This window comes from Paramormyrops kingsleyae, chromosome 17, assembly GCF_048594095.1.
Source record: "Paramormyrops kingsleyae isolate MSU_618 chromosome 17, PKINGS_0.4, whole genome shotgun sequence".
Classification (NCBI taxonomy): Eukaryota; Metazoa; Chordata; class Actinopteri; order Osteoglossiformes; family Mormyridae; genus Paramormyrops; species Paramormyrops kingsleyae.
This window is the reverse complement of record NC_132813.1, coordinates 617588-644777: the sequence shown is the minus strand read 5'-3', so window position 1 is coordinate 644777 and position 27190 is coordinate 617588. Positions and strand designations below refer to the sequence as shown.

General features: G+C 48.7%; 1 protein-coding gene across 3 annotated transcripts; it reads left to right on the top strand.

The window, feature by feature from the left end:
- Window positions 1-507: 507 nt before the first annotated feature.
- Window positions 508-26789, top strand: snx19b (sorting nexin 19b). 3 transcript variants are annotated; one of them, XM_023792471.2, is made up of 12 exons: window positions 508-815; window positions 949-2596; window positions 2993-3131; window positions 3276-3376; window positions 3598-3717; window positions 4070-4191; window positions 5155-5248; window positions 5385-5541; window positions 6230-6356; window positions 21233-21417; window positions 22862-22949; window positions 24395-26789. In XM_023792471.2, exons 2-12 carry the CDS (start codon window positions 965-967, stop codon window positions 24495-24497), a joined length of 2868 nt encoding a protein of 955 aa, XP_023648239.1. In that variant the 5' UTR covers window positions 508-815; window positions 949-964; the 3' UTR covers window positions 24498-26789. The 3 variants fall into 3 exon arrangements, with proteins under 3 accessions (XP_023648239.1, XP_023648238.1, XP_072557160.1); XM_023792470.2 differs by having other exon boundaries at window positions 6227-6356; XM_072701059.1 differs by having other exon boundaries at window positions 509-815; window positions 949-1561; window positions 6227-6356.
- Window positions 26790-27190: the final 401 nt, after the last annotated feature.

Genomic DNA, 27190 nt, shown 5'->3' with positions numbered 1-27190 from the left:
TTCCCCATTACACAGACCATTCTCATAAAATCTGATCCAGACCAGATCATTCTCACGAGTCCGTCTATTAAGGAAACTAGGTATGTCCACTATTATGTCAAATAGTATAACTGAATAAAGATTAGAAATTACAACGCAGGAAATAGTATAGTGCTGAGTATTATTAGGCCTATAACAATCCGACTCTTAATGAACTGAGTGGGAACTGATTGATTACTGGCCATTAGATAAGGCAAATATGCAATATAAAAGTGTCTTACTCGACGATCGGAGAGATTGAAGCGATATGGAGATGTCTGGAAGAAGTTAGGGTAAGAGAATAGAATATTATGGTGAGGTCGAAGAAAATGGTTTTTGTCTGCACCTGCGGAATGGATCAGTATTTCGGACAGGGAAGGAAAGTACATGTGGAAGCAGTCATCGTACTTTCCACTGACAATCCTATCGAAAAACCCATCTAAGCGTTTAGACATTCGTAAACATCCACACCAATAGGGGGCGCGGTTGAGTGCAAAGCGTCGTCAGACGGGAAGTAAACACACTGGTGCCATTGAAGATGGACTAAGATGTGGCGATCTGTCTGTGATCGCTCTGGTTTCGACGCTTTTCACTTCCCGAACCGGGGGTTTCCCCATGCTCGTGGTTTTACGTCTGAGGAAGTTAAGGGGAAAGAACCCAAGTCTCCAGACTTTCGTGGTATTTTCTGAGGGTGAAATGACGGTTCTTCTTCCCGGATGCCAGATGCGAAATCGCGTCTCCCGAATGCCGACGAACGCAGATACCAGGCAGCTAGAGGACAACATCAGGTTGTAGAGGTAATTATCGTCCCGAATTCTCACGGCCATTAAAATGTTAAATGACAGCGATTTGATTAAAAATATCTTAATCTGTCTAGTTCAACGATAGATACGCTGTAAATATGAATATTATTTTATCTGTCCCGTTCAGTTCCATGTGAGCAGCCATGTTCCGCCCCGAGGCTCTACGCCCGGACCCATGGTTCTTCTCCCAGTTCCCTGCACAGCGGTGGCTGCTGGGCTTCGGGGCTATCCTTGCCTGGATGCTTCTCTTCCACTTGCTAGTGAACGTGTGGCTCTTGTGTGTGTTCACCAGCATGCTGCTGGTGCTGGGTGGCTGGCTGGGCTCGCAGGCGGCGCTGGACTCGGGCAGTTTCATTCACCTGGAGCGATTCATGGCTCTGGAAAGGCTCCAGAGCTCCCCAGAGGGTGAGCAGCAGCTGGACCGCGAGATCCGGAGCATGGTGCACAAGATCGTCCGGGACTTTGTGTCCTCCTGGTACAGGACGGTGTCCTCGGAGCCCCTGTTTGAGGAGGAGGTGGAGCGGGCCATGCTTGCTATTGCGACAGAGCTAAAACAACGGGCCAGGATGGTGGACCGCAGGGCCCTGACGACGAGACTACTAGAGCTGTGTGGAGTGCATTTGCGCAGCTACCTGGCTGCCAGGGAAATGGCAGCAAAAGAAGAAGGAGCCAGTGGTCTGTGGGAGCTGTACTGCCGCAGCTGCATTCCTCACCCGGCGCTGCGGAGTGACGCTGAGCAGGTGAACTACAGCCGCGCCGTGGTGGACCTGCTTCTGCATGTGCTGGTCCCGCCTCCTCACCTGGAGACCCGGACAGGCCGCTTTGTTGTCGGGGAGCTTGTTGCATGCAATGTTCTTTTGCCCCTTCTGGCCAAACTGTCTGATCCAGACTGGCTGAACCAGCTGGTTGTCAGCGTCTTCGCTGAGGCGGGCCAATGGGCCTCAAAGGGGGCGGTGTCGGCCGCAGATCCGCCCGACGCCGGTCCCACAGCGCCACAGCCGGGGGTGTGGAAGCTGCAGGACATTGAGGTGCCCTCCAGTTTGACCCTGAGGGTCCCTCCAGAACCACCCATTGTGACAGAGCCCCCTACACCAGAAATGCTGGCTTATGATGTCATCGATGCCACCGAGCTCTTCTCTCAGAACCCAGAGGAGGAGGAAAGTGGGCCGGAAGTAGGAACCAGGCTGTTTGGGGTGGGGAGAGCAGAGGTCAGTCCAATGGATTACCTGCGGCCTGGGAAATTCAACCCATTCTATCGAGAACCGGACTCTGACCTGGATTCTCCCCTGTCTGACTTCAGACAAAACTCAGTGGAGTCGTTGGTCCTGATTGGTGAGGACACACTGTCAGACCGTTTTGCGGAATATTCCACTCCATTAGATAGCTGTGGTGCTGTGGACCCACTGGATGAATTGCAGAGCAGCGTGGGTCTGGGAGAGAGCTCCTGTCCGAGGGTGCTTGTATCAGAGGGATCAGACCGACCTGGTACACCCGCAGGCTTGGCAGATGTGAGGCTGGTCCCTGAACCGGAGCAGGCCGACGAAGGAGACACAGTACCCCCTGGTGGGGTGCAGGCCTCCCGATGTAACCCCAACGAGCTGTCAGTGGCACTGCCCCCCCCGCAGGCCTGCTCGCCCCTGTCGCCGTTCAGCTTCGAGCCTCCAAGCAGCCCCGAAGGCCCCATCATCATCCAAAACTTGCGCATTTCTGGGACCATCACAGCCAAGGAGCACAGAGGCACCGGCTCGCACCCCTACACCCTGTACACCATCAAGGTGGGCCTGGTCCGGCTGAGGGCTGCATGTCAGCGGTACCCTGATGGCTGATGTTGATCCAGTTAGCCTGTCTGGGTGGCTTGGTGTCTGGTTGCGTGTGTCTGTGTGTCTGGTTATGTTGTCTTTTCTGCCTGTATCCATATTTGTATCTGGGTGTGTGTTTGGATGTCAGTCTGTGTTTGTGTCATCATCTTTTGAGCATGTTTGAGTGTCAAAGCCTTGGTTTGGGAGCCTGGGTCTTTGTGTGTTTGGGTTTGTGGGCATGTTTGGGTGACTCAGTTTGTTGGCATGTTTGTCTGGGTGTCTGGGTGAGTTGTATAATTTTTCTGCCTGTATGTGTCAGTTTCCACATCTCCCTGCCTGCTCACCGGTTCCAACCATGTCTTACTGCTACAGTACGAGACTGCAGTGGATGCTGAGAATGTGGACCCCGCCCCGCCCGTGGCCTACCACACTGTGAACCGGCGCTACAGCGAGTTCCTCAACTTGCAGAGCCGCCTGGAGGAGAAACCAGAGCTGCGCAAGATCCTGAAGAGTGAGCCTGCCGAGCAGCCGATCCTCGGGCCGGGCACGGCTGCGCCCCTGAGGGGACAGCTGGCGGGTGGCCGCTCCTCGGGCCGGGCACGGCTGCACCCCTGAGAGGACAGCTGTTGATATGCTCTTCTTTTGTGTCTTTTAGATGTGAAAGGACCCAAGAAAATCTTCCCAGACCTCCCCTTTGGAAACATGGACACAGACAGAGTGGAGGCCCGGAAAGGCCTCCTGGAGACCTTCTTGAAGGTGCCGCTGCAATCAGCTCTGACGGGAGGAGGCGGGTGTCCAGGGTCCTGTGTGTCTGTACTGAATAAAACACTATTTCACTGCAAAATGTTAATACTAGTGTAATTTTTCAGGGTTTGAGTGTCTTTGCTTATTATCATTATTAAGCAAACCACAGCCCACACCATATTGTAACAGGGTTTGTACTGCAGTACTCAACTTTCTTGTTAATTTTATTTCAGCAACTTTGTGCTATCCCTGAAACGGCCAACAGTGAAGAGATGCAGGAATTTTTGGCCCTCAACACAGATGCAAGGATCGCCTTCGTGAAGAAGTCTTTTATCGTTTCACGGATAGACAAGGTAGCTGAACACCGTCACCTAGACCACAATCCTTAGTGTGGCATCCTGCCTTCAGTGGTCTATAAAAATGGGTTCGTAAAGTGCTGAATTTATTACCAAAGTACATACTGCCACCTGCAGTCCAGGTATGGTACTGTAAGATTCAAGTCTGACTTGCGTGTTCTAGTCAGCAGGTGCTATCAGTTAGTCTGAAATGTAGCTAATAATGTTAGCACGATTATGGTTTGGTCTGAATAGCTGATTAGGGTCTGGGTGACAGCACCATAAATCGCTTGATCAAAATCTTCAGTCAGGATCCCATCTTTCACGTGCATTTGGGAGTTTGTTGACCGTGTCAGATGTGGGTTTGCAGATTGTGGTAAACGCCATCGTGGATACCCTGAAGACTGCCTTCCCTCGGTCTGAACCGCAAAGTCCCACCGAGGATGGAGATGCTGAGCCTGACGGGAAAACACAGCTGGACAAGAAAAACAAGTATGCAATATTAAAGAAAATGAAAACTATGAAAATGATTTCATTAATTAGTACTATTAGGTGTTTGTTGTCATTAAGGTGGCTGTATATTTCAGGCTAAATTTTAGCAATATGACATATGAGCCGTTTCGTGGCACCACTTGTGCAGGGTCCCTGAGGCAAATTTCTTGTTTGGTTCTGCCCCGACCCACTGCCCTCGACTGGCTGACGTAAGAGTGACGCCGTAGGGTTGTGCAGCAGGACTAATTACACAGCTTTGCAGCACACCACACTGTAAATAGTTAATTACTATGTGAAGCATTCGTGTATTTCTGTTCATAGACATTACATACAACATTTTGTAACTGTGTAATATATGTTGTGGAATGCGTGTGTTTCATCAGCATGTAATAGTGTCGTGTAAATCGTCAGCTTCCCTGTCTGTGCTGATACTGGTATTAAACCAACAGCGGCTGTTAAAGACGGCGACATTTTAAAAGAGGCGTCTCCTTTATTAGAGTGTCACACTCTCGCTGCAAAAGGTTTATTTGCTCTCTTTACATGGGTCTGCTGCATCGAAAGCATTTTGCGCACCTTAGGGTTGTGGTGTGACATAGAATGCGGTGATGCCGTTTTAAGCATGCAACAGATTGCTCTCGTCGATATTTTCGATTTAGTTTTGTCTGGATGGCATTTTAAGTATTCGGCCACATATAGTGTTTTACACATATTACAGAGCAGAGCTCCCCCTAGTGGCTCCAACAGGTCAGCAGTTTTCCACCGAAACTGGAAGGTGACATTTTAACAGCACAGGTGGAATATAAAATGTTATTCTTTTAATGTAATGAGCAAATGAAAAATAGATGGAAAAAGGCAGAACGTCAGCTGGCTGGGCAAACAAGATTCCTGCACAACCACTGAGTTTTACTGGGCTAGAGCAGAACTTTAGCAAAGACCCTGATTGTGCCTGGTTTTCCCTGTTAGATCTCGCCTGAAGTTCTCCAGTAAGGCGACGCCTGTACTCAATGTGGCCAGCGTTCAGCCCCGGGTGCTTTACTGCTTTGAGGAGGGAGGCACCGTAAGTGTGTCGTCACTGCCCCCTAGTGGCCATTTTCTGTTATATTTGCGATACCATCTTCAGAACCTATTCCAGCATGTCTGAGCACTGATACACTCAGTGGTGACTGTCACCTCTCCCAACCCTGCCGATGCAGGTATTCGGCGGCCTCTCTCTGGACGGTCTGGAGGTCTTTGTTGCAGAGCAGGAGCGGATGGTAGGCCGTGTGTCAGCGCCGGAGGCTGTGGGGGAGCGGGCCGTCAGGCTTGGGGGCCTAGTGGGGCAGCTACAGGTTTCAGCCAGTAAGGCCACAGGTGAGGGACAGGGTCCTGCATGTATGCAGGAAGGATAAGGGTGGCGGTCCTAGGGCTTCATGGGTCATTTTTGTGCCATTATTTGAATTTTCTGTCCTGTATATTCCTCCGAATAATATCTGTCACAGGGTTTAGCGAAGAAAGAATGAACTTTAGTTTTTGCTCCCCTGGGTAAATGGGCTTATTGACCTGCATCAGAGCTGCCGCATAAAGCCGCTGTTTGTCATTGCCCAGGACCACTTCTTCCTTTATTAGGATATAATGGGCCTCACACTGAGTTCTTCATAAGGTTGTTCTGTTTCTGACTATATATTTTTATTTGCTTTGCTGCAAATATTGTGCAATGTAAGTATTTATAAATGTTCAGAATTTAGCATATGTTTCTTTTCCAGCTGTCAGACATATAAAGGAACAGACAGGAGCAAATTTTAGTAGCCGACTGGCTCCTTTTTGTTTGCAGTACTGCAATGTTGTCACTAGAGGACAGTATTGGTAAATATTTGTAGGCATGCTAACAGTTTCTTAATATCGATTTGTAGAAAACAGCCATAACCTCGAGCTGAAATAAAAGCAGTTTTTCTTATTTATTTGACATTGTATGTCATTGATATGTGTTGTGTGACTGTGTTCTCACTTGTTTGGAATTGCACAGCAGTCTATTCAGTCACTGTGTGTCTCGTCACAGCAGCCGAGACTGGCCTGGCAGACGTGGCCCAAGATGTTCTCGGGCTGCTCATGAAGGACCAGTGGGGGTGGCTTTGCACTGAGAACATGCAGAAGACCATTAGGCTGCTCTTTGGGACGCTCATTGACAGGTACACGTCTGCTATACCCTCTGCTGTCCGCTGTGGCATATCCCTTTGAAGGTCTTACGTTTTAACTTATCTTACATTTAGAGCTTTTATTCCTCTGCTTTATAAATTGAGGTGGTGTCAACAGGGCTCAATCGATGGGATCCCTATCAGAAGATAATCCAGCTTGATCCTGTTCTGAGACTATATTGAAATCACTGATAGTGTATGGCTTGTGTCGAAATATAAGAGCTCTTTCTGGAAAAATGCTCGTCTAGTAGATTTCGGTCTTGATTCGTGTCAGACTAAGAAAAGGAAGTTGTCACTTCCTGTACCAGGCACTACTCTGTAAAACTCTCGGGATCCCCTGGACACCAGAGATCAGTTAAGGTATCAGCAGTCGTGTCCAAGAAGTAACAAGGGGAAGTGTTTACAGTATATCTTGAAGCCAATCAAGGTTGAACTCCCTAGTGGTGGATTAACCCCCGCCTCACGGAACACCCTGTGCAAATTCTCAAAATCTGGATTCGGGAGCAGACGTCGGGTCTGTGAACCACGCCAAGACTGGACGAGACCGAAACGTGCCCTGAAATATGTGCCCTTTTTTCCTTCTATTTTTATGTGAAAGGTTAGAGATTTAGTGCCTAAGGATTGTGCTCCACATGATTGCAGTAAGACATTCTAATTGACTGTAAAATATAGGATTTCTGAGTTCTGTACGTGGGTTTAATTAGCCATAAACGGCACGGGGTGGTCTGTTAATTACCTGAAAAAGCCAAGAACAATATTTATTTCCATCTCTAACTGTTTTTCCACTCCTCTGATTTATAATTGTCCCACAGAAAGTTTGTTAAACCAATGGGTTACGGATGAGAAATTTGGACATTGGATATTCTGCTATGGGCTGTATTATTTGTGGAGTATAAAGGGAGGGGACTTAAAATAATTATTTACATTTTGAAATTTGAACATTTGACTGTAAACTACAACCCCAAATCATAAAAAGTTGGGACAGTGTGGAAAATGTGAATAAAAAAATAAAGCAGTAATTTACAAATTTCCCTTAACTTTTATTTCATTGCAGACAGTATGAACACAAGATAATTCATGTTTTTTTTTGTCAACATCATTTGATTTGTAAATAAATATCCATTTTTGCCATTCAGGCTTGCAACACATTCCAAAGAAAGTTGGGATGGGGGCAATTCAGGGGTAGTAATGAGGTATAATAACTAAATAATGATGTGATTTGAAACTGGTGATGTTCACAGGTGATTGCAATCGTCGTGGCCTCCTAGAGGTGATACAAATTTGCTGCAAGTGCTTGTCAGGGACAGGTAGAAAGATCATCCCTCAGTCAATTTAGTTACTATTGCATATCATAGTTATGTTTTTTTCCTTTTTATTGCTGGATAGTGGTTGTCTGACCAGAATATTATGCTGCTATGCCCTGTGGCTGTTGTATTTTTCCTCTATTTATGTAGATTTTCCTGGAAATGTATGTCAAGGCTGCTGTGAAATGGAGATGAACAATGCGGTTCTGTTGTCTTCAACAAAGATGGGGTTGTTAACTGGCACTCGCACCTTGGGTCTCATAAGCAGGGTTGTTAAAGATGGCTGGCACTCATATCTGGGTTCCCATATGCGGGATCATTAAAGATGACTGATAGTCACACCTGGGCTCTTATAAGCGGGATCTTTAGAGATGGCTGACTCTTACATCTGGGCTCCTTTAGTAGGGTCGTTAAAGACGACTGACGCTCAAACCCGGGCTTCTATAAGCAGGGCTGTTAAAGACGACTGACTCTCAAACCTGGGCTTCCATAAGCAGGGTTGTTAAAGGCGACTGACGCTCAAACCTGGGCTTCCATAAGCGAGGTCATTAAAGATGACTGACGCACAAACCTGGGCTCCTTTAAGCGGGGTCATTACAGATGACTAACGCTCACACACAGGCTCCTGTGATCAGGGTTTTTAAAGGTGACTGACACTCACACCTGGGCTTCCATAAGCGAGGTTGTTAAAGACGACTGACATGCAAAACTGGGTTCCTGTAAGCGGGGTCGTTAAAGACGACTGAGGCTCACACCTGGGCAGCACTAAGTGGCGTCGTTAATCACTTGCACCTCCCGTCTTACTGCACAGTAGTTATGTTTTGAAGCAGTGCAGCTTTTACGAGCCCATGACCTACTTTTAAGAGTGAGTAGAGAGCGGGTCGTTTGCTGTGGGTCTCCAGATCGAATCCTGTCTAACGAGCCTGGCGCCTTGACTAGTCCCCACGCGTGAGCGCCTTTTATGAGTTTTTCCAAGAGCAGAGCTGGAGTAGAGTGTCTGTCTCCTCGCGTCAGGATGGGACACACTCCAGCAAGCCTCAAATCTGTTTTCAAGTGCCATCCTGGGGAGGGGGATGTTTGTCTAGTTCAGATCAATGCTGATTCTCATAAGCCTATGGAGTTCCTGGCTCATATGCTAAATTTACTCTGTGAAGTAGGATCTTTGTGTCTTTGATGTTGTTTTCCAGTAAGCTTGGAGTTTCTAGGAAGCAGAAAAAGTTGTTTTAGCTGTAGGACTGTAACTAAAAGACAGGGTTTGGGTTCCCAGGAACATCTCAAATTGAGTCAAATGACAGAATGTGAATTGATGGGTGTTCTGTGACCGCAGCCACCTGTCAGCCAGTCAGCATGAGGAAATGCCTCCTATTTGCCCATTCCTACTGCCGTTGGCCTATCAGGTCAACCCTCTGTTTCCGAAACCCTACTGTTAGGGTCTTCTAACACTACCTCTGAGGTCTTCTGTAGGAGGAGAGTCGTACAACTGATGCTTTACCAGCAATTGTGAAAAGTCCTTCTTAAATGATGGATAAAAATTCACCCTACCCTCTTTATTTAGGTCATTGTGTTTGGATATGATCACCATGAGGACAGATGCATTTCTGGTTTTCATTGAAAGAAATCAGTAACAAAAGGGGTTTGTTTGTTAATTAGGAAGTCTGACATGGCCCTGCTTACGAACAGGACCGAAAGTTGCGTCACCACCATATGATTGGTCGAAATGCCTGGATATGTGAAAGAACCGGTAATCTGCGTTGATATGCATGAATTACCTAAAGGGAAAAACGATGCGTTCTATATACTATTCATTGTAATATTGCACATCGCTATTTATTGATGCATTCCTTACAACTCTGAAGTTAGCTTTTGAATCTTACATAACACTAAGATTTTCACAGACGTTCTAGAAAATTAGCACATAGTAAATCATGATGTATAGCTGTGTGAATCGCAAATAAGTGAGTCTTCGGTTTTGCATCACTCTTGTTCTCCAAACTTGGCGAGGCCTTTAATGAGCCGATGCTGCTATCGATTCCTGTACGCCCGTGGAAAAGAGGCATTACATTTTTCTCGTTCTGGCCCATCAGTGGAGCTTGTGTATGTGTGCTGGGCTTGGTGGTCAGGTCTGAACGCCTTTGCCTCAGTTCAGCGTGTGACCTGCTGTCTTCCATGCTGGCAGCTTATTCTGAGGAAAGTTCAAACTCCGCTTTTGTTTCCCGAGTTGATGTGGCCTTGCGGAAATTACTTTTTGCTGATTTTGCCGTTATTGAGATTTCCGAATCTCTCTTTGACATCAACGTATGGAATTTGCAGACAAGTCTGTTGTGTTATGGCAGTATTCCCCAGGAGGGGCTGCTGTGCTGCTTCTATCTCCCATGTTGATGACTTGGTGACCCCAAGCTGTGGCTCAGCAGTCTGGATTTTTGACAGTCGTGTTCAATGCATGTTCAGTCACATGTTTGTATTTGCCTGCTGGAGGACACCAAAGTCTGGGTAAACAGGTCACAAACATGGTCACTTTCAGAAAAGGTAATGTGATCTCCCGAGTGGCTTTGCATCTGTATTTATGTCAGTAACATTCGCAGGATGTTCATTGTTAAAAACACACTGCACGCCTGCCTTTTTTTACTGTGGCGAATATGCTCAGTGCCGGATAGTGGGATTAAAAGATTATTCTGCGTTACCTTGACCTCTGCCTTCCAGAAGCATACTGGGTAATTTTAGTTTAGGTTGCTGGGTTGATGGTTGACTTGGGAGGTTTGACTTAATATGGCAGCGCTCAGCTGAGACCTTCTCGGCTCAACAGGGTGTAACGGCTCCTTGGTGTGAGGAGCCGGCTGCCCAGTACCGCCCCGGCCAGCTCTGGTACCCGGGTTTATTTGCTCGTCATGGAATTTAATGTGCTTCACATCTGGGTCTGCTGGGTTTTTCCGTGTTTTATGCGTGTGCCGTGTGGCAGCTCAGTGGGAAAAGGCGTGCAGTTGCGTAACGTTAAATCTGACTCATGTTTTATGGCAGCAGGCGCCTTCGAGCAGGAGTGGAATCGATACTGAGAGGAGGAACTGGAGCCTCATTAGAAGGTGTGATGGTCTGAATTGCAGGCGTCTAGAGTGTGTGCTTCTCCACGTGCCCATCTTTGGTGCAGGGCTCCATGTTTGCTCACCGCAGATTTCAGGACAGACTGCAATGCCCCCCCACGTGGATTTCCAGCAAACCTCTGGTCCGGCTTTCCATATCGTCACCTAGCATGCCATCAGCTTGTCCCCATGTCTTTGTGAGTTCCGCCCCTTGCTTCATTACCGAGAAGTTGTGCCCCAAGAGTGGCGCTGGATTAAGTGCCCATCTCCCCCCTCCCCTCCCCGGGGGTGGCGTGCTTTTTGTGGGCTGTGTGGATTCCTGCTCCGGGAAGCTGCCAATGCCACCTGCCATGCTGTCATTTTTAACATTGTCCTGGGGGGCTATTCATGGCCCCCCTGGGCCCACCATGACGTTCGGCCTCAGTGAACAATGCGATCCAGGCTCAGGCCGTAGCCCCCAGCGCTCTGAGTCATTCTTCTCAATGCTTAATTTGCAAGTCTTTAATGAAGGTGTTGGGGTTCGTTTAACGAGCGTGTCGAACACCTGTGGAAAGCTGCTGTCTGTTCTGTTTGTGGGTTTAGCCCTGGGGGGGTTTTTGCCTGCTTTTTGTGCTGCGTAGAATTGCAGATCCTTACTGCTCGGCCTTCTCTTTTCCACAAGGGGGCAGCACTTGCTTCAGGATGTGCACATTTGGGAATTCAAATATTTAAAAATTGTACTTAAAATGGAAAATTATGCTGAAATAGGCAGTAATTCTGGTCATTCTGCATCTGCTTCTGTTTTTAAGGAATGATGGGGCATTTTTAGACAGTGGTGCAGAACATTGTACGGCAGAATGGGTTTCTGGGCCAGTTTCCGTTCGGGGTGGATCTTCTTGCACACGGACCCCGGCGCCTTTGCGTGTCCTGAGACACGTACTCAGACGGCTGCACACACACTGACCCCCAATCCCATCTTCCACGCTTTTGCTCTGCAGCGTGAGTGTGGGGTAGGGGGGCCTCGTAACCTTGTCCGGCCCACCCCCCGCCCCCGCCAGGCTAAAGCCTGCTCTCACAAAGGTTGGCCGAGCCCCCGCCGATTCGTCTCATTGTACACTGCTCTGCACCAACCCCAACCCCCCCCCCCCACGTGGGATGCCAGCTTCTGCTGGGCTTTTAATTACCTCAGGCATGGCCTGGGGGTACTGGGGGGTTCTGGCGAGTGAGAAATCGACTCCTGCTTTTTTCACACAGCCGCTGACGAGAGGGTTGGCCCATTGTGGCCTTGGATCAGACCAGGCCCCCCAGGCTTCGGGCCCCCCAGGCATGTTTGGGAATGCTTAGCGATGCTGGTGTGTGCATGGTCAGCATGCAGCAGCGTGCAGTTTTGTCAGGCCGTACATTCAGCCTGGGGGTGGGGGGGGGGGGCTTTTCCCGGAGAACATCTCCTGGTGCATTGTGGGATTGGCTGCCTTTTGGCTGTCACCCACTTCAGCATTCCAGAGTTTATGAAAGTTTAATATCCTTCCCAGTGATCCGGATTATCAGGCAGTTGTTAAAGCTCTCTGCCGTTTGACCTCTGCTTCTGAGGACGCTGCAACTTAAATGGATCAGTGCGGACCAGTGTGTCTGGGCTGGTGACCCTTCACTTCCCTCTCTCCTCTCTGCAGCCTGAACGAGGGACTCCTGTTGTTTAGGGCCTGTCGCCTGTGTCCGTGCTGCTCAGTCTGTTTCTGCTAAGCGACTCCTGGCAGGAATACCTCTGAGCTCCAGGCTCTAACGTTCCCCTTCACTTGTTGACTGTCCTTCCATTGGCTGCTGATGCCTCACATTCTCACTGCCAGTCAAACCACTGCAAAATCACGCTGCACACCAAAATGAGCTGAAGGGTCTCCCATGTCCTCACTGCCTGTTTTTTTGAGGTTTTTGGTGGCCAGAGCAAAGTCAGATCCCTGCATTTTTTATGAGTATTAATTCTGATTCTGCTGAGGGCAGCTCATGTACATTTTTTTTTTTATTTTTATTTTTTTAGAACGTTTGCCCAGGTGCGAGTGGCCTTTCTTTTTTAGCCCACACTGCAGACTCCGAGCATGTAATGGACAGATCCACGGAGCCTGGCGCTGGAACGCAGGACAGTAACTTTGTTGATGGTGGGGCAGAAATGCCAACCCAAGCAGGTTTGCTCAGGGTGGTGGCAGGAGGTGGGGCTGGAACTCAGGAAGGAGGAACAGGTGGGAAACTGGTGCACAGCCAAGCCCCTCCCCCATAGGTCCCATTGGCTGGTTTACCTTGATAGACCATGAAGGCAGAGAGGGCCAGGAGAGGGACTGGTGTCATAGATCCATAGGGTGGTCAGGTGGCTCTGGGTACAGGCATCAGCAGGGCACAGGTTTGAATCCCTCCACTTTGTAACATGCACCTCACTTTTTCATGGTGAACTTTAGCTGTACCTTGGCGCTGTGTCCCAGTCGACCGTGAGCGAGTTCCTTTGAGTGCCAGCAGACACGAAGGCCTGTGTATGACCTGGAAGGGTCACTTTAAAGCCTGTTTAGGAGACTGCCCTCGACCCCATGAGAATTCCACTCCCTTCTCTTGTGTCAGATACTGTCAGGTGGGCCGAGATCTCACACTGTCGGCTTCCAGCTGGGACTGGATGCCATTAAAGCAGTGTGTAATCTTCTGCCCCACTTTTTCTTGCGTAGAAGTAAAACAGTATTTTTATGTCTTTAATGGAACTTAGCTGGGTTTTGTTTAGGGCTGAGATGCCCCCATCCTGGGAGCAACCCCCCCCCCCCCATGCCTGGGACATAAACACCACCAGCCAGCCGGTGGCCTGATTGTTGCTAGGCAGCGCTTGTTGCCAGGCAGTACCCGTGCGTGTGCATTCGGCACTGCGTCACAGGCGCGGCCCAGACGAGCTTCAGCCCAGCAAATGCAGTGCAGACTGCAGAAGCTTCTCCTCCCTCAGATTTAACGGTGACCAAAATAAACGGCCGGGACCCAAAGTGTCAAGGCCCAGGTTGTTCTTAACTTACCGAAATGAGAGCGGATCCCTGGTTAAATAAAGGGGCCTAATGTTCATCCTTCTGTGATGCTGTTCAAACTGTGTGTGTGTGTGTGTGTGTGTGTGTGTGTGTTATAATTATCTAATAAGCCAAACACATGCCAGCATAAAATCCCGCAGATACAGGTCAGGAGCTTCAGTTAATGTTGACATCAAAATGGGGAAGAAAGGTGATGGGGATGGTAGTAATGGGAACTCTGTACCGGTCTGTCATGGCAAGGTGATGAGGATGGCAGTAATGGGAACTCTGTACTGGTCTGTCATGGCAAGGTGATGGGGATGGCAGTAATGCGAACTCTGTACTGGTCTGTCATGGCAAGGTGATGAGGATGGCAGTAATGGGAACTCTGTACTGGTCTGTCATGGCAAGGTGATGGGGATGGCAGTAATGTGAACTCTGTACTGGTCTGTCATGGCAAGGTGATGAGGATGGCAGTAATGCGAACTCTATACCGGTCTGTCATGGCAAGGTGATGGGGATGGCAGTAATGGGAACTCTGTACTGGTCTGTCATGGCAAGGTGATGGGGATGGCAGTAATGCGAACTCTATACCGGTCTGTCATGGCAAGGTGATGGGGATGGCAGTAATGGGAACTCTATACCGGTCTGTCATGGCAAGGTGATGGGGATGGCAGTAATGGGAACTCTGTACTGGTCTGTCATGGCAAGGTGATGGGGATGGCAGTAATGCGAACTCTGTACCGGTCTGTCATGGCAAGGTGATGGGGATGGTAGTAATGGGAACTCTATACCGGTCTGTCATGGCAAGGTGATGGGGATGGCAGTAATGGGAACTCTATACCGGTCTGTCATGGCAAGGTGATGGGGATGGCAGTAATGGGAACTCTGTACTGGTCTGTCATGGCAAGGTGATGGGGATGGCAGTAATGGGAACTCTGTACCGGTCTGTCATGGCAAGGTGATGGGGATGGCAGTAATGCGAACTCTATACCGGTCTGTCATGGCAAGGTGATGGGGATGGCAGTAATGGGAACTCTGTACTGGTCTGTCATGGCAAGGTGATGGGGATGGCAATAATGGGAACTCTGTACTGGTCTGTCATGGCAAGGTGATGGGGATGGCAGTAATGCGAACTCTATACCGGTCTGTCATGGCAAGGTGATGGGGATGGCAGTAATGGGAACTCTGTACTGGTCTGTCATGGCAAGGTGATGGGGATGGCAGTAATGCGAACTCTATACCGGTCTGTCATGGCAAGGTGATGGGGATGGCAGTAATGGGAACTCTGTACTGGTCTGTCATGGCAAGGTGATGGGGATGGCAATAATGGGAACTCTGTACTGGTCTGTCATGGCAAGGTGATGGGGATGGCAGTAATGCGAACTCTATACCGGTCTGTCATGGCAAGGTGATGGGGATGGCAGTAATGGGAACTCTGTACCGGTCTGTCATGGCAAGGTGATGGGGATGGCAGTAATGGGAACTCTGTACTGGTCTGTCATGGCAAGGTGATGGGGATGGCAGTAATGGGAACTCTATACCGGTCTGTCATGGCAAGGTGATGGGGATGGCAGTAATGGGAACTCTGTACCGGTCTGTCATGGCAAGGTGATGGGGATGGCAGTAATGGGAACTCTGTACCGGTCTGTCATGGCAAGGTGATGGGGATGGCAGTAATGGGAACTCTGTACTGGTCTGTCATGGCAAGGTGATGGGGATGGCAGTAATGCGAACTCTGTACCGGTCTGTCATGGCAAGGTGATGGGGATGGTAGTAATGGGAACTCTGTACCGGTCTGTCATGGCAAGGTGATGGGGATGGCAGTAATGGGAACTCTATACCGGTCTGTCATGGCAAGGTGATGGGGATGGCAGTAATGCGAACTCTATACCGGTCTGTCATGGCAAGGTGATGGGGATGGCAGTAATGGGAACTCTGTACTGGTCTGTCATGGCAAGGTGATGGGGATGGCAGTAATGCGAACTCTATACCGGTCTGTCATGGCAAGGTGATGGGGATGGCAGTAATGGGAACTCTGTACTGGTCTGTCATGGCAAGGTGATGGGGATGGCAGTAATGCGAACTCTATACCGGTCTGTCATGGCAAGGTGATGGGGATGGCAGTAATGGGAACTCTGTACCGGTCTGTCATGGCAAGGTGATGGGGATGGCAGTAATGGGAACTCTATACCGGTCTGTCATGGCAAGGTGATGGGGATGGCAGTAATGCGAACTCTGTACCGGTCTGTCATGGTAAGGTGATGGGGATGGCAGTAATGGGAACTCTATACCGGTCTGTCATGGCAAGGTGATGGGGATGGCAGTAATGGGAACTCTGTACCGGTCTGTCATGGCAAGGTGATGGGGATGGCAGTAATGGGAACTCTGTACCGGTCTGTCATGGCAAGGTGATGGGGATGGCAGTAATGGGAACTCTGTACTGGTCTGTCATGGCAAGGTGATGGGGATGGCAGTAATGCGAACTCTGTACCGGTCTGTCATGGCAAGGTGATGGGGATGGCAGTAATGGGAACTCTGTACCGGTCTGTCATGGCAAGGTGATGGGGATGGCAGTAATGGGAACTCTGTACCGGTCTGTCATGGCAAGGTGATGGGGATGGCAGTAATGCGAACTCTATACCGGTCTGTTATGGCAAGGTGATGGGGATGGCAGTAATGGGAACTCTGTACCGGTCTGTCATGGCAAGGTGATGGGGATGGCAGTAATGGGAACTCTATACCGGTCTGTCATGGCAAGGTGATGGGGATGGCAGTAATGCGAACTCTGTACCGGTCTGTCATGGTAAGGTGATGGGGATGGCAGTAATGGGAACTCTGTACTGGTCTGTCATGGCAAGGTGATGGGGATGGCAGTAATGCGAACTCTGTACCGGTCTGTCATGGCAAGGTGATGGGGATGGCAGTAATGGGAACTCTGTACCGGTCTGTCATGGCAAGGTGATGGGGATGGCAGTAATGGGAACTCTGTACCGGTCTGTCATGGCAAGGTGATGGGGATGGCAGTAATGCGAACTCTGTACCGGTCTGTCATGGCAAGGTGATGGGGATGGCAGTATTGCGAACTCTGTACCGGTCTGTCATGGCAAGGTGGTGGGGATGGCAGTAATGGGAACTCTGTACCGGTCTGTCATGGCAAGGTGATGGGGATGGCAGTAATGGGAACTCTGTACCGGTCTGTCATGGCAAGGTGATGGGGATGGCAGTAATGGGAACTCTGTACCGGTCTGTCATGGCAAGGTGATGGGGATGGCAGTAATGCGAACTCTGTACTGGTCTGTCATGGCAAGGTGATGGGGATGGCAGTATTGCGAACTCTGTACTGGTCTGTCATGGCAAGGTGATGGGGATGGCAGTAATGGGAACTCTGTACCGGTCTGTCATGGCAAGGTGATGGGGATGGCAGTAATGGGAACTCTGTACTGGTCTGTCATGGCAAGGTGATGGGGATGGCAGTAATGGGAACTCTATACCGGTCTGTCATGGCAAGGTGATGGGGATGGCAGTAATGCGAACTCTGTACCGTTCTGTCGTGGTAAACAGGGAGCTGAGCCGGAAGGCGAAGCTTTCGATTTACCGGTCGATCTACGTTCCTACCCTCACCTGTGGTCAGCGGCTTCCTGACTGAAAGAATGAGACTGTGGATGCAAGCGGCCGAAATGAGCTTCCTCTGCAGGGTGTCTGGGCTCAGCCTTTGAGGAGCTCGGACGTTCGGGAGGAGCTCAAAGTAGAGCCGCTGCTGCTCCGAGTCAAAAGGAGCCAGCTGAGGTGGTTTGGGCTTCTATCTAGGATCCCTCCTGGGCTGCTCCCTTGGAGGAGGACCGGGAGGAGGCCCTGGGGCAGACCCAGGACACGCTGGAGAGATTATATCTCTTTGGCCTGGGAACACCTCAGTGGAGCTGGAGGAGGTGGCTGGGGAGAGGGAGGTGTGGGCCTCCCTGCTTAGACTCCTGCCCCCGCGACCTGACTCTGGGTAAGCAGCAGAAGATGGATGGATGGATGGGAGATTCGCATCATGAAGTGTCAGCTGACAAATCTACTGCAACTGTGTGATGCTATCGCGTCAACAAGGACCAAAGGCTTTAAGCACCTTGTTAGATTTACGCCATGAAGGATTAAAGCAGTTCTGAAGCAGAAGGTCCAATCCGATACTAGCAAGGTGTTTCTAATAAAGTAGCAAGTTAGTGTGTTGGTTTGTTAGTATTAGTTGTGTTGTTCAGTGTTGGCTCTTTGAAATGCCAGATAACTTGCTTAGGAACTTAGATCTGTTTTCATAAACGTTGGGCTAGATGGAGAATTTTTTTTCTGGGAGACCCAAAACTGCCCTTCTAGGTTGAGATTTAGTCTGCTGGTGTAGCTGTTGTCAGAGATGTAACCTCGCCATTATGTAATGATTTGGGTTGTGTATCTCCAGAGGATCATGGGAAACTGCTGAAATCTCTCTCTCTCTCTCTCTCTCTCTCACACACACACACACACACACACACACACACACACACACACACACACACACACACACACACACACACACACACAATCACCCATTCGCACACACCATTCTCCTGCAGTTATGTCCAAGGTTTGACTAATAAAGGGCATGAAATCAAACCCAACTTGAATCACGCACTGCAGTTTTCACACATGCATCATATTAAATTGCATAGATTGGTTTGAATGCCTTGCATAACTTCACACTGGGTAGATCCTTTAAATTAAGATGCATTGGCTTAGACGGCATACATATTGTAAGCTGGTGTGGTCATTAGAGATATTTATGTGTGTAGAGTGTGGATATCAGTGGGACTGGGAGTATTTTGCAAGAACATCTGTAAGATATTATTTTAGCTCTTTTGTGTAATATTCCCTGATTCAATTGCGCTGCTGCCAAACTCTCCATGTTGTGCTTGTAAAATCTCACATTGAGCTGTTTGCGTAAGCAGGCAGAAAGCTCTAGAATGTGTCTCCCCAGTTTCTGGATTTATGGGGCTGGACTCTGCACTGGATATCTGTCTGCACAGGTCCTTGTATGTGGAGTGACAGGCTTTGACTGGGAGCAGAGGCCCGGGGAGGCCAGGGCTGCTGCTGGGCGGCTTGATTTGGCCAGTCACCTCCTTTAGCCCATGGCTGACGGGACACCAGGCTGGATTCTAACTTGTTGCCCCCTATTCAAGATTCAAGAAGTTTGTCATTCCACACGTTTGCACATTCTGTGGAGCGAAATTAAGTACTCAGGTCACGGATAAGTCACACTCATTTTTAAATATAAAGTTGAAAATTAAATATAAAGGTATAGAAGTATAAAGTATGGATTATAAATGAGCAGTATGTACAGTGTCCGATGCGCAGAAACAGACATGGATGCAACAAACAGATCCAGGTAATTTACTATATAATAGTAATAACTTAGTTACTGTGTTATAATGAGCATTGCACATATGGCCTTATTGCACATGTTAATTATCACTACGGTTGGTGGTGATAATTTAATTTAAATACTATGTAATACTATTCAGTCCTCTTTGACCCAAACACATGCAGACAAAGACTTTCGCAGTCTGAATGGCACTGGGACCAGGAGATGCGGTGGACTGGTAGGACTGGGTAACAAACACTGCCATCAGCAGCACTAAGGTGGCTGGCTCCTGGTGCTCTGTACGCAGATACCCATGTTAGCATCGCTCGTCCCTGTGTTGTGGCATTACTGCTTATCCTTCCCAGGCCTTTTCCTTCTGCAATTTTACACCATACTCTCTCACTCTCGTTGCTGGGAGTCAGCGTGTGAAGGACAGGCCTGCTGGCATTTTACACCCTGCTCGCTCACTCTTTGCTGGGTGTCAGCGTGTGAAGGACAGACCTGGTGGCATGTTACACCCCGCTCGTTCGCTTTCTTTGCTGGGTGTCAGCGTGTGAAGGACAGGCCTGCTGACATTGTACACCCTGCTCGCTCACTCTTTGCTGGGTGTCAGCGTGTGAAGGACAGACCTGGTGGCATTTTACACCTCATTCGCTCACTGTATTTGCTGGGTGTCAGCGTGTGAAGGATGGGCCTGCTGGCATTTTACACCTCACCCGCTCGCTCTCTTTGCTGGGTGTCAGCGTGTGAAGGATGGGCCTGCTGGCATTTTACACCTCACTCGCTCGCTCTCTTTGCTGGGTGTCAGCATGTGAAAGACAGGCCTGCTGGCATTTTACACCCCGCTCATTCGCTCTCTTTGCTGGGTGTCAGCATGTGAAAGACAGGCCTGCTGGCATTTTACACCCCGCTCATTCGCTCTCTTTGCTGGGTGTCAGCATGTGAAGGACAGACCTGGTGGCATTTTACACCTTATTCGCTCACTGTATTTGCTGGGTGTCAGCGTGTGAAGGACAGGCCTGCTGACATTGTACACCCTGCTCGCTCACTCTTTGCTGGGTGTCAGCGTGTGAAGGACAGACCTGGTGGCATTTTACACCTTATTCGCTCACTGTATTTGCTGGGTGTCAGCGTGTGAAGGATGGGCCTGCTGGCATTTTACACCTCACCCGCTCGCTCTCTTTGCTGGGTGTCAGCGTGTGAAGGATGGGCCTGCTGGCATTTTACACCTCACTCGCTCGCTCTCTTTGCTGGGTGTCAGCATGTGAAAGACAGGCCTGCTGGCATTTTACACCCCGCTCATTCGCTCTCTTTGCTGGGTGTCAGCATGTGAAAGACAGGCCTGCTGGCATTTTACACCCCGCTCATTCGCTCTCTTTGCTGGGTGTCAGCATGTGAAAGACAGGCCTGCTGGCATTTTGCACTCCTCTCGCTTGCTCTCTTTGCCGTGGGTCAGTGTGTGAAGGACAGGCCTTCTGGTATTTTGTACCCTGTTGCTTGGTTGGATTCTTTATCCACTAGATAAAGGAGAAAAAATTATGTAGCTGTTCACTTGTGATGTTCAGGCAGTGTAGCAACAAGACCTCCTTTCACCATCCAACGTTTTGAGGCCCCCACCTCTGTCCGCTCTCACCTGTGAGGGCCCCCACCTCTGTCCGCTCTCGCTGGTGAGGTGCCCCCGCCTCTGTCCTCTCTCACCTGTGAGGGCCCCCGCCTCTGTCCGCTCTCGCTGGTGAGGGCCCCCGCCTCTGTCCGCTCTCGCTGGTGAGGGCCCCCGCCTCTGTCCGCTCTCGCTGGTGAGGGCCCCCGCCTCTGTCCGCTCTCACCTGTGAGGGCCCCCACCTCTGTCCGCTCTCGCTGGTGAGGGCCCCCGCCTCTGTCCGCTCTCACCTGTGAGGGCCCCCGCCTCTGTCCGCTCTCGCTGGTGAGGGCCCCCGCCTCTGTCCGCTCTCGCTGGTGAGGGCCCCTGCCTCTGTCCATTTTTGTATGTGAGGCCCCCGCCTCTGTCCGCTCTCACCCGTATGGGCCCCCGCTTCTGTCCGCTCTCACCTGTGAGGGCCCCCGTTTCTGTCCGCTCTCACCTGTGAGGCCCCTTACTCTGTCCTGTCTCCCCCAGGTGGTTGGAGGTGCGTGTGGCCAACCTGACGTGCACGCAGTACTGGGTGGTTTACCTGCAGCTTCTGCAGGAGGCCATCTGGCCCGGGGGCCTGCTGCCGGCCTGGCCCTGTCCCCAGCGGACCCCTCAGCAGAAGGAGGACACCTGGAAGCTGACCCTGCTCTGCCTCATGAAGCTTCTCCCAGGTCCCAGTGCCCGCCGTCAGTTACATGCTACAAAATACCAATGGTCAGAACACTGCTCAAGGGCAAGAGGCGAGAGATATAGTATGCGTGTGGTTACTTAAAATGTCATCATGTGCATCCCATTGCATTCTTGAATATTAGATGGTGAACTTCAGTGTTGGTACAGGACTGATATTTCAGATCCTCCAGTCATTCTCAGGCAAGTGCCCCCCCCCAGGGGGCTTTGTCAGTTACATGTACATTTACATATTTAGCAGTTGTTTTTGTCCAAAGCAGCTTACAAGTGAGGCATATAGAACACTTGTAATTAGCACCTAGTAAAATCAAGTGACTCAGCAGGGGATGATGACTGAGCTACTGTAACATATAATTTCAAAGAAGTCTTGGTGTCTTTGCCCTGGAAGAATGACGGAATGTTTAGTGTGATCCGGGTCTCCGCCGATTCTGATGGGACCTAGCTGCCCAGTTGGGACCATTCCGCGCCTTTTCTATGTGTCCATCAAATCATGCCACATGTTTGGTTTTCGGGAATTTGCTTCCATGCACAGCTCAGCACTTGTGTCACAACCTGTGTTAGCAAAATGCACAACGATCGGGTTTTGATTACAAAATGCACAACGATCGGGTTTTGATTACAAAATGCACAACGATCGGGTTTTGATTACAAAATGCACAACGATCGAGCTTTAATTACAAAAAGCACACGATCGGGTTTTGATTACAAAATGCACAACGATCGGGCTTTAATTACAAAATGCACAACGATCGGACTTTAATTACAAAATGCACAACGATCGGGTTTTGATTACAAAATGCACAACGATCGAGCTTTAATTACAAAAAGCACACGATCGGGCTTTAATTACAAAATGCACAACGATCGGACTTTAATTACAAAATGCACAACGATCGGGTTTTAATTACAAAATGCATACTTTGTCTGTGGGCTTTGTCTGGTTGTGATGCTGCTGACAACATAAAAATGGTAGATTGCGGGGGCAGGAGTGAGCAGAGCCCCTGATTTTCCTAGGGAGACCTCCTTGGCCTGATTTTTAATCCGCCGTTAACGCCAAGGCTTCTTTTAAATGATGACCAGTTAACTCTGCTTAAAATTAATCTCTAATTGTGTTTTGGAATTTTTTTCCCCCCTAAGAAATGGAAAAACGGTGCCTCTGGACTGTTAGGAAAAGGTGCTGCTTTTATTCCAGTGCTGAATTTGGAGTCTTTGGCTTTATTTATTTTAATTATTGCATCATTATGAAAGCCCATGATTTCTGGAAAAAGTGCGTGTTAGGAAGATGTAAAACCAACCTTAAACGCTTCACCTTAAAATCGGGGCACGGGTGACGTCAGCAGCCGCACGTGCGGCGTCAGCGACAAACCGCCGTACGGCCTGTGCGTGAGAGAGGCCTGTCCCTAAAGATGGTGTCTCCCCTCTTCACAGATCGGATCTCCAACTTGCTGGGACCAGAGAAATATAAGCTGAGCTGGCAGGTGGTTCTGGATTCCCTGCAGGAAGCCCAGATCAACAGGTGGTGATGAAGGGCCAGTGAATGCAAACATGCGCACACACACATGCGCACACACACACAGACACGCACGCACGCGCGCGCACACACACACACGCACACATGCACACACGCACACACACATGCACGTGCGCATACACTAGAGGTGTAATGGTACACAAAAATCAGGGTTCAATATGTACCTCTGGTTTGAAATCACGGTTCAATATGTACTTTGGGTTTGAAATCACGATTTTATATGTACCTCGGGTTTGAAATCACAGTTTGATATGTACCTTGGGTTTGAAATCACGGTTCGATATGTACCTTGGGTCTGAAATCACGGTTTGATATGTACCTCGGGTTTGAAATCACGGTTCGATATGTACCTCTGGTTTGAAATCACGGTTTGGCATGTATCTCGGGATTGAAATCACGGTTCGATATGTACCTTGGGTTTGAAATCACGGTTTTGATATGTACCTCGGGTTTTAAATCACGGTTCGATATGTACCTTGGGTTTGAAATCACAGTTTGATATGTACCTCTGGTTTGAAATCACGGTTCGGCATGTATCTCGGGATTGAAATCACGGTTCGGCATGTACCTCGGGTTTGAAATCACGGTTCGGTTTGTACCTCGGGTTTGAAATCACGGTTCGGTACATTTTCGGTACTGAGGGGGTAAAAGAAACAAAACATGAATTGCTTATTTTTTTCTTTATTAAACGTTGGTTTATTGAACAAAGTATGACTCTTAAAAATTCTCTGTCAATACTGCCCCAACCTAACAAAAATAATAATATTGTAAAAGATTTACATTCTGTCAAGTAAATTAAAATTAAAATAAACTATCCATTAAGGTTCACATTTAGAAAATTAACTGCACCTAACCTGTACTGTATTTTCAAGTGTAACAAAATAAATATCCATGATGGTGCAGCATTTGACTCGAAATGCCTGCACTATACTAGTGATAGTGGAGGGCCTGCATCTGCTAGTTTATTTGTATTTGCCATAATTATACACGCATGTTTCCTGCTGCGGCTTCATGCGCCCTTTTCCAGCGTTGCTCCGGGGAAACACACGCTAAAGGTTCTGCATTTACTGCATTCGTTTGATTCATACGCATATTGAACCGAAAGACCCAAACCGAAAATGTTTGCTATGAATACGTGTACCATTACACTCCTAGCACACACACATGCACACGGACTCACACACACATGCACACATGAACACACACCCATACATACACACACAGCAGACACGCATGCAAACAGACTCCTTCAGCTACATTTCATGGTCACGATTCTAGCCAGATGAAGTGTGGCTTTCCTTGCAGACTGTGTAATGACAGTCTATTCCAGATCAAGAAAACAAACATTTTCTTCATTCCATCCACACTATTTTGAATTTTCTAATTTCTGTGGTGATGACTTCTGGAGTCTTTTCTCTGATCCTGTGCAGGCACCTTGTCTGTTCCATTTGGGACCTGCTTCTGGAGTTTCTCATTCCGGAATCTTCTAGCGAAGACTTTCAGAAGATTCTGCTGGGAAGCCTGTCTGGATAGCCAGAGTGTCATCAGAGTGAAGGGGTAGCGGAGTGCCCTCCCAATGCAGTTACCCACACAAACATCCAGCCACTGCACTCCAGACAAGCAAGGCCAGTGCCTCAGCTATCAGCCTTGGCTTTTGGAGTTGTTGCACGAAGATCCATGTCAGATTTTAGCTTGTGTATTTCTTGACCTTATGCACCATGGACACACTCGTCCGCAGAGGATTTAATCACCGGCCACCTGCTTCATGTTTGAACAGGACGTCTATTTGATTCTAGAAAACTTTTAGCACTGCTCTGGGTTTGAGGGCATGAACTGGAAGGACCCCCCACTCTTCAGAGTCTACTCTTTCTCTCGTTATGGGTATCCACAAACCACTGCCATTACAAAGTCTCCAGTCCCCAGATTTAATCCAGAATCCAAACCAGTATCAAAAGATGCCAACATACGCCCATCATTCAAGAAACAAATTTGCTGGAAAGTTAACTGTGAACACAGTTTAGTGGAGGGGGAAATGACCTGCCATTCCTGGCAGATGTTTGCTGGCTGTCTTTATGTTGTGGATCTTTGTCCTAGATGTTCCCCTCACGTTATCCTAGCTAAGCGAGAGTTTTCCCTGCTGTCTGGGAGCTGCCACAGGTATGGTTCACTGCAGTGACCTGTGTGTGTGTTGCAGCAGTGACCTGTGTGTGTGTTGCAGCAGTGACCTGTGTGCGCCTCATCGCAGGGACTTGTTTGCATTTTGCTGCAGTGACCTGTGTTTGTGTCGCCCCAATGACTTGTGTGTGTTGCAGCAGTGACCTGTGTGTGTGTTTCTCACCGCAGGCACTTGTTTGCGTTTTTCTGCAGTGACCTGTGTGTGTGTTTCTCACCGCAGGCACTTGTTTGCGTTTTTCTGCAGTGACCTGTGTGTACTGCAACAGGGACCTGTATGTGTGTCTCACTGCAGTCACTTGTTTGTGTTTCACTGCAGTAACCAGAGACCTGTGTGCGTGTCTCCTCAGTAACCTGTGTGCGTGTCATGCCGCAGTGACCTGTGTGCGTGTCTCCTCAGTAACCTGTGTGCGTGTCATGCCGCAGTGACCTGTGTGCGTGTCTCCTGAGTAACCTGTGTGCGTCATGCCGCAGTGACCTGTGTGCGTGTCTCCTCAGTAACCTGTGTGCGTGTCATGCCGCAGTGACCTGTGTGCGTGTCTCCTCAGTAACCTGTGTGCGTGTCATGCCGCAGTGACCTGTGTCCGTCTCGTCACAGCCTGAGAGCTGTGTGGAGTAAGCGACATCATCAATGCGGCATTCAATTCTAGCACCCCGCAGATGTGCTTTCCCGATCAGCTGTGTGCTTGGGGGGGGGGGGGGACAAGGTTGTCTTGTGGATTCATAGCTCTTATGCAGGATTAATAAGGGTGACATTTTTCACAGTGATGTCCATCCGCTGGTACACGTTGCTATTTTGTCCATTGCTCTAAGTTTGAGCAAGTCACACTCATTCGTGGTACCTGTGTCGCTGTGATAAGCTGTAATGCTTAAGCAGAATTGGGAACACAGAGGTCGATGTCTACAGTGTAAGGTTCTGGTTTCACAGAGGACCTGCAGGAGACCTAATGTCTTAATACAGATGTCTTTATAAATGCTGCTTTTTAGTGAGCCGGCTGTCAGTGGAGATAAAACATTATTATAAGACATGTTTATTTTTTATGCGCTACCGTGTTTTGAAGTATATGTATTTATGTGTGTGTGTATGTGTGTATATATTCTTTTGTGATCTGTATTTATGCATTAATTTATTTAATGGTTAACCTCAGGACATGGCGGTCAGAGCGGCGTGGTGTCCATCTTTTCAAGAGCCTGTCTCCGCCATATGCCGTGAACGCTGTCAATCGTTTATCTTGCTTCTAAATTTTCCCAAGCGAGCAGCTGTTTCCGTGGCTATGTGAGTATTGCCGTTGAGCTGACCCAGCCTCTTCAGCTTGATGTTTTTGTCACCATAGTTACACAGTGGAGTAAAATAAATGTATAAGGCTGAATTTCTTAGTAAAATGAATGGCTGAGTGCCGTGACCAGGACAGGCATAAATGTATCTGTGTTATAAAGGTATGGATTATGTGTATGGCTGGGAGTGAGCATTCTGGGAAATGCTGACATAACCTGTGCTACAGCAGATTTTGGAAGCCTTTTGATGTGCAAGTTGTGTAAAAACTGTGATCTGTGAAGATGGAATCTGTAATTTTGTTGTAATCTTGGGACCGAAAGGATTCTGCCTTTGACCCGTGGATCATATCTGAAAAACAATAAAAGACAGTGAAAGTCGCCAGTTGTTTGCTTTCATATTTTTCGTTTTGAAACTCTTGCACTCCTGATTTATCCCATAACAGCTTACTGCTCTGTGGATGTATTTCAGTGGTACCTTCAAAACCTTATTTAATAAAAATCAGAGCAACAGTTTCCATGTCACAGTGCCATGTTTGAAGATGTCAAAGTTAATTAAAAGCTTAAACGGAACTGACATGTTTATATTGTGGAACGAAAGACCAAATATATATTTTCCATGATTGGATGTCCTATAAGCGCTAAACCAAAACTGTTTGTACAGATGGGGCTACTCCAAACATTTGGAGAGAGTGGCGGTAATACAAGTTGCTTTTAGGCAAACGGTCTCAGATATGTTTGGTCTGTATCGTGCAAGATGCGTATTACAGAGCCAGTCAAAC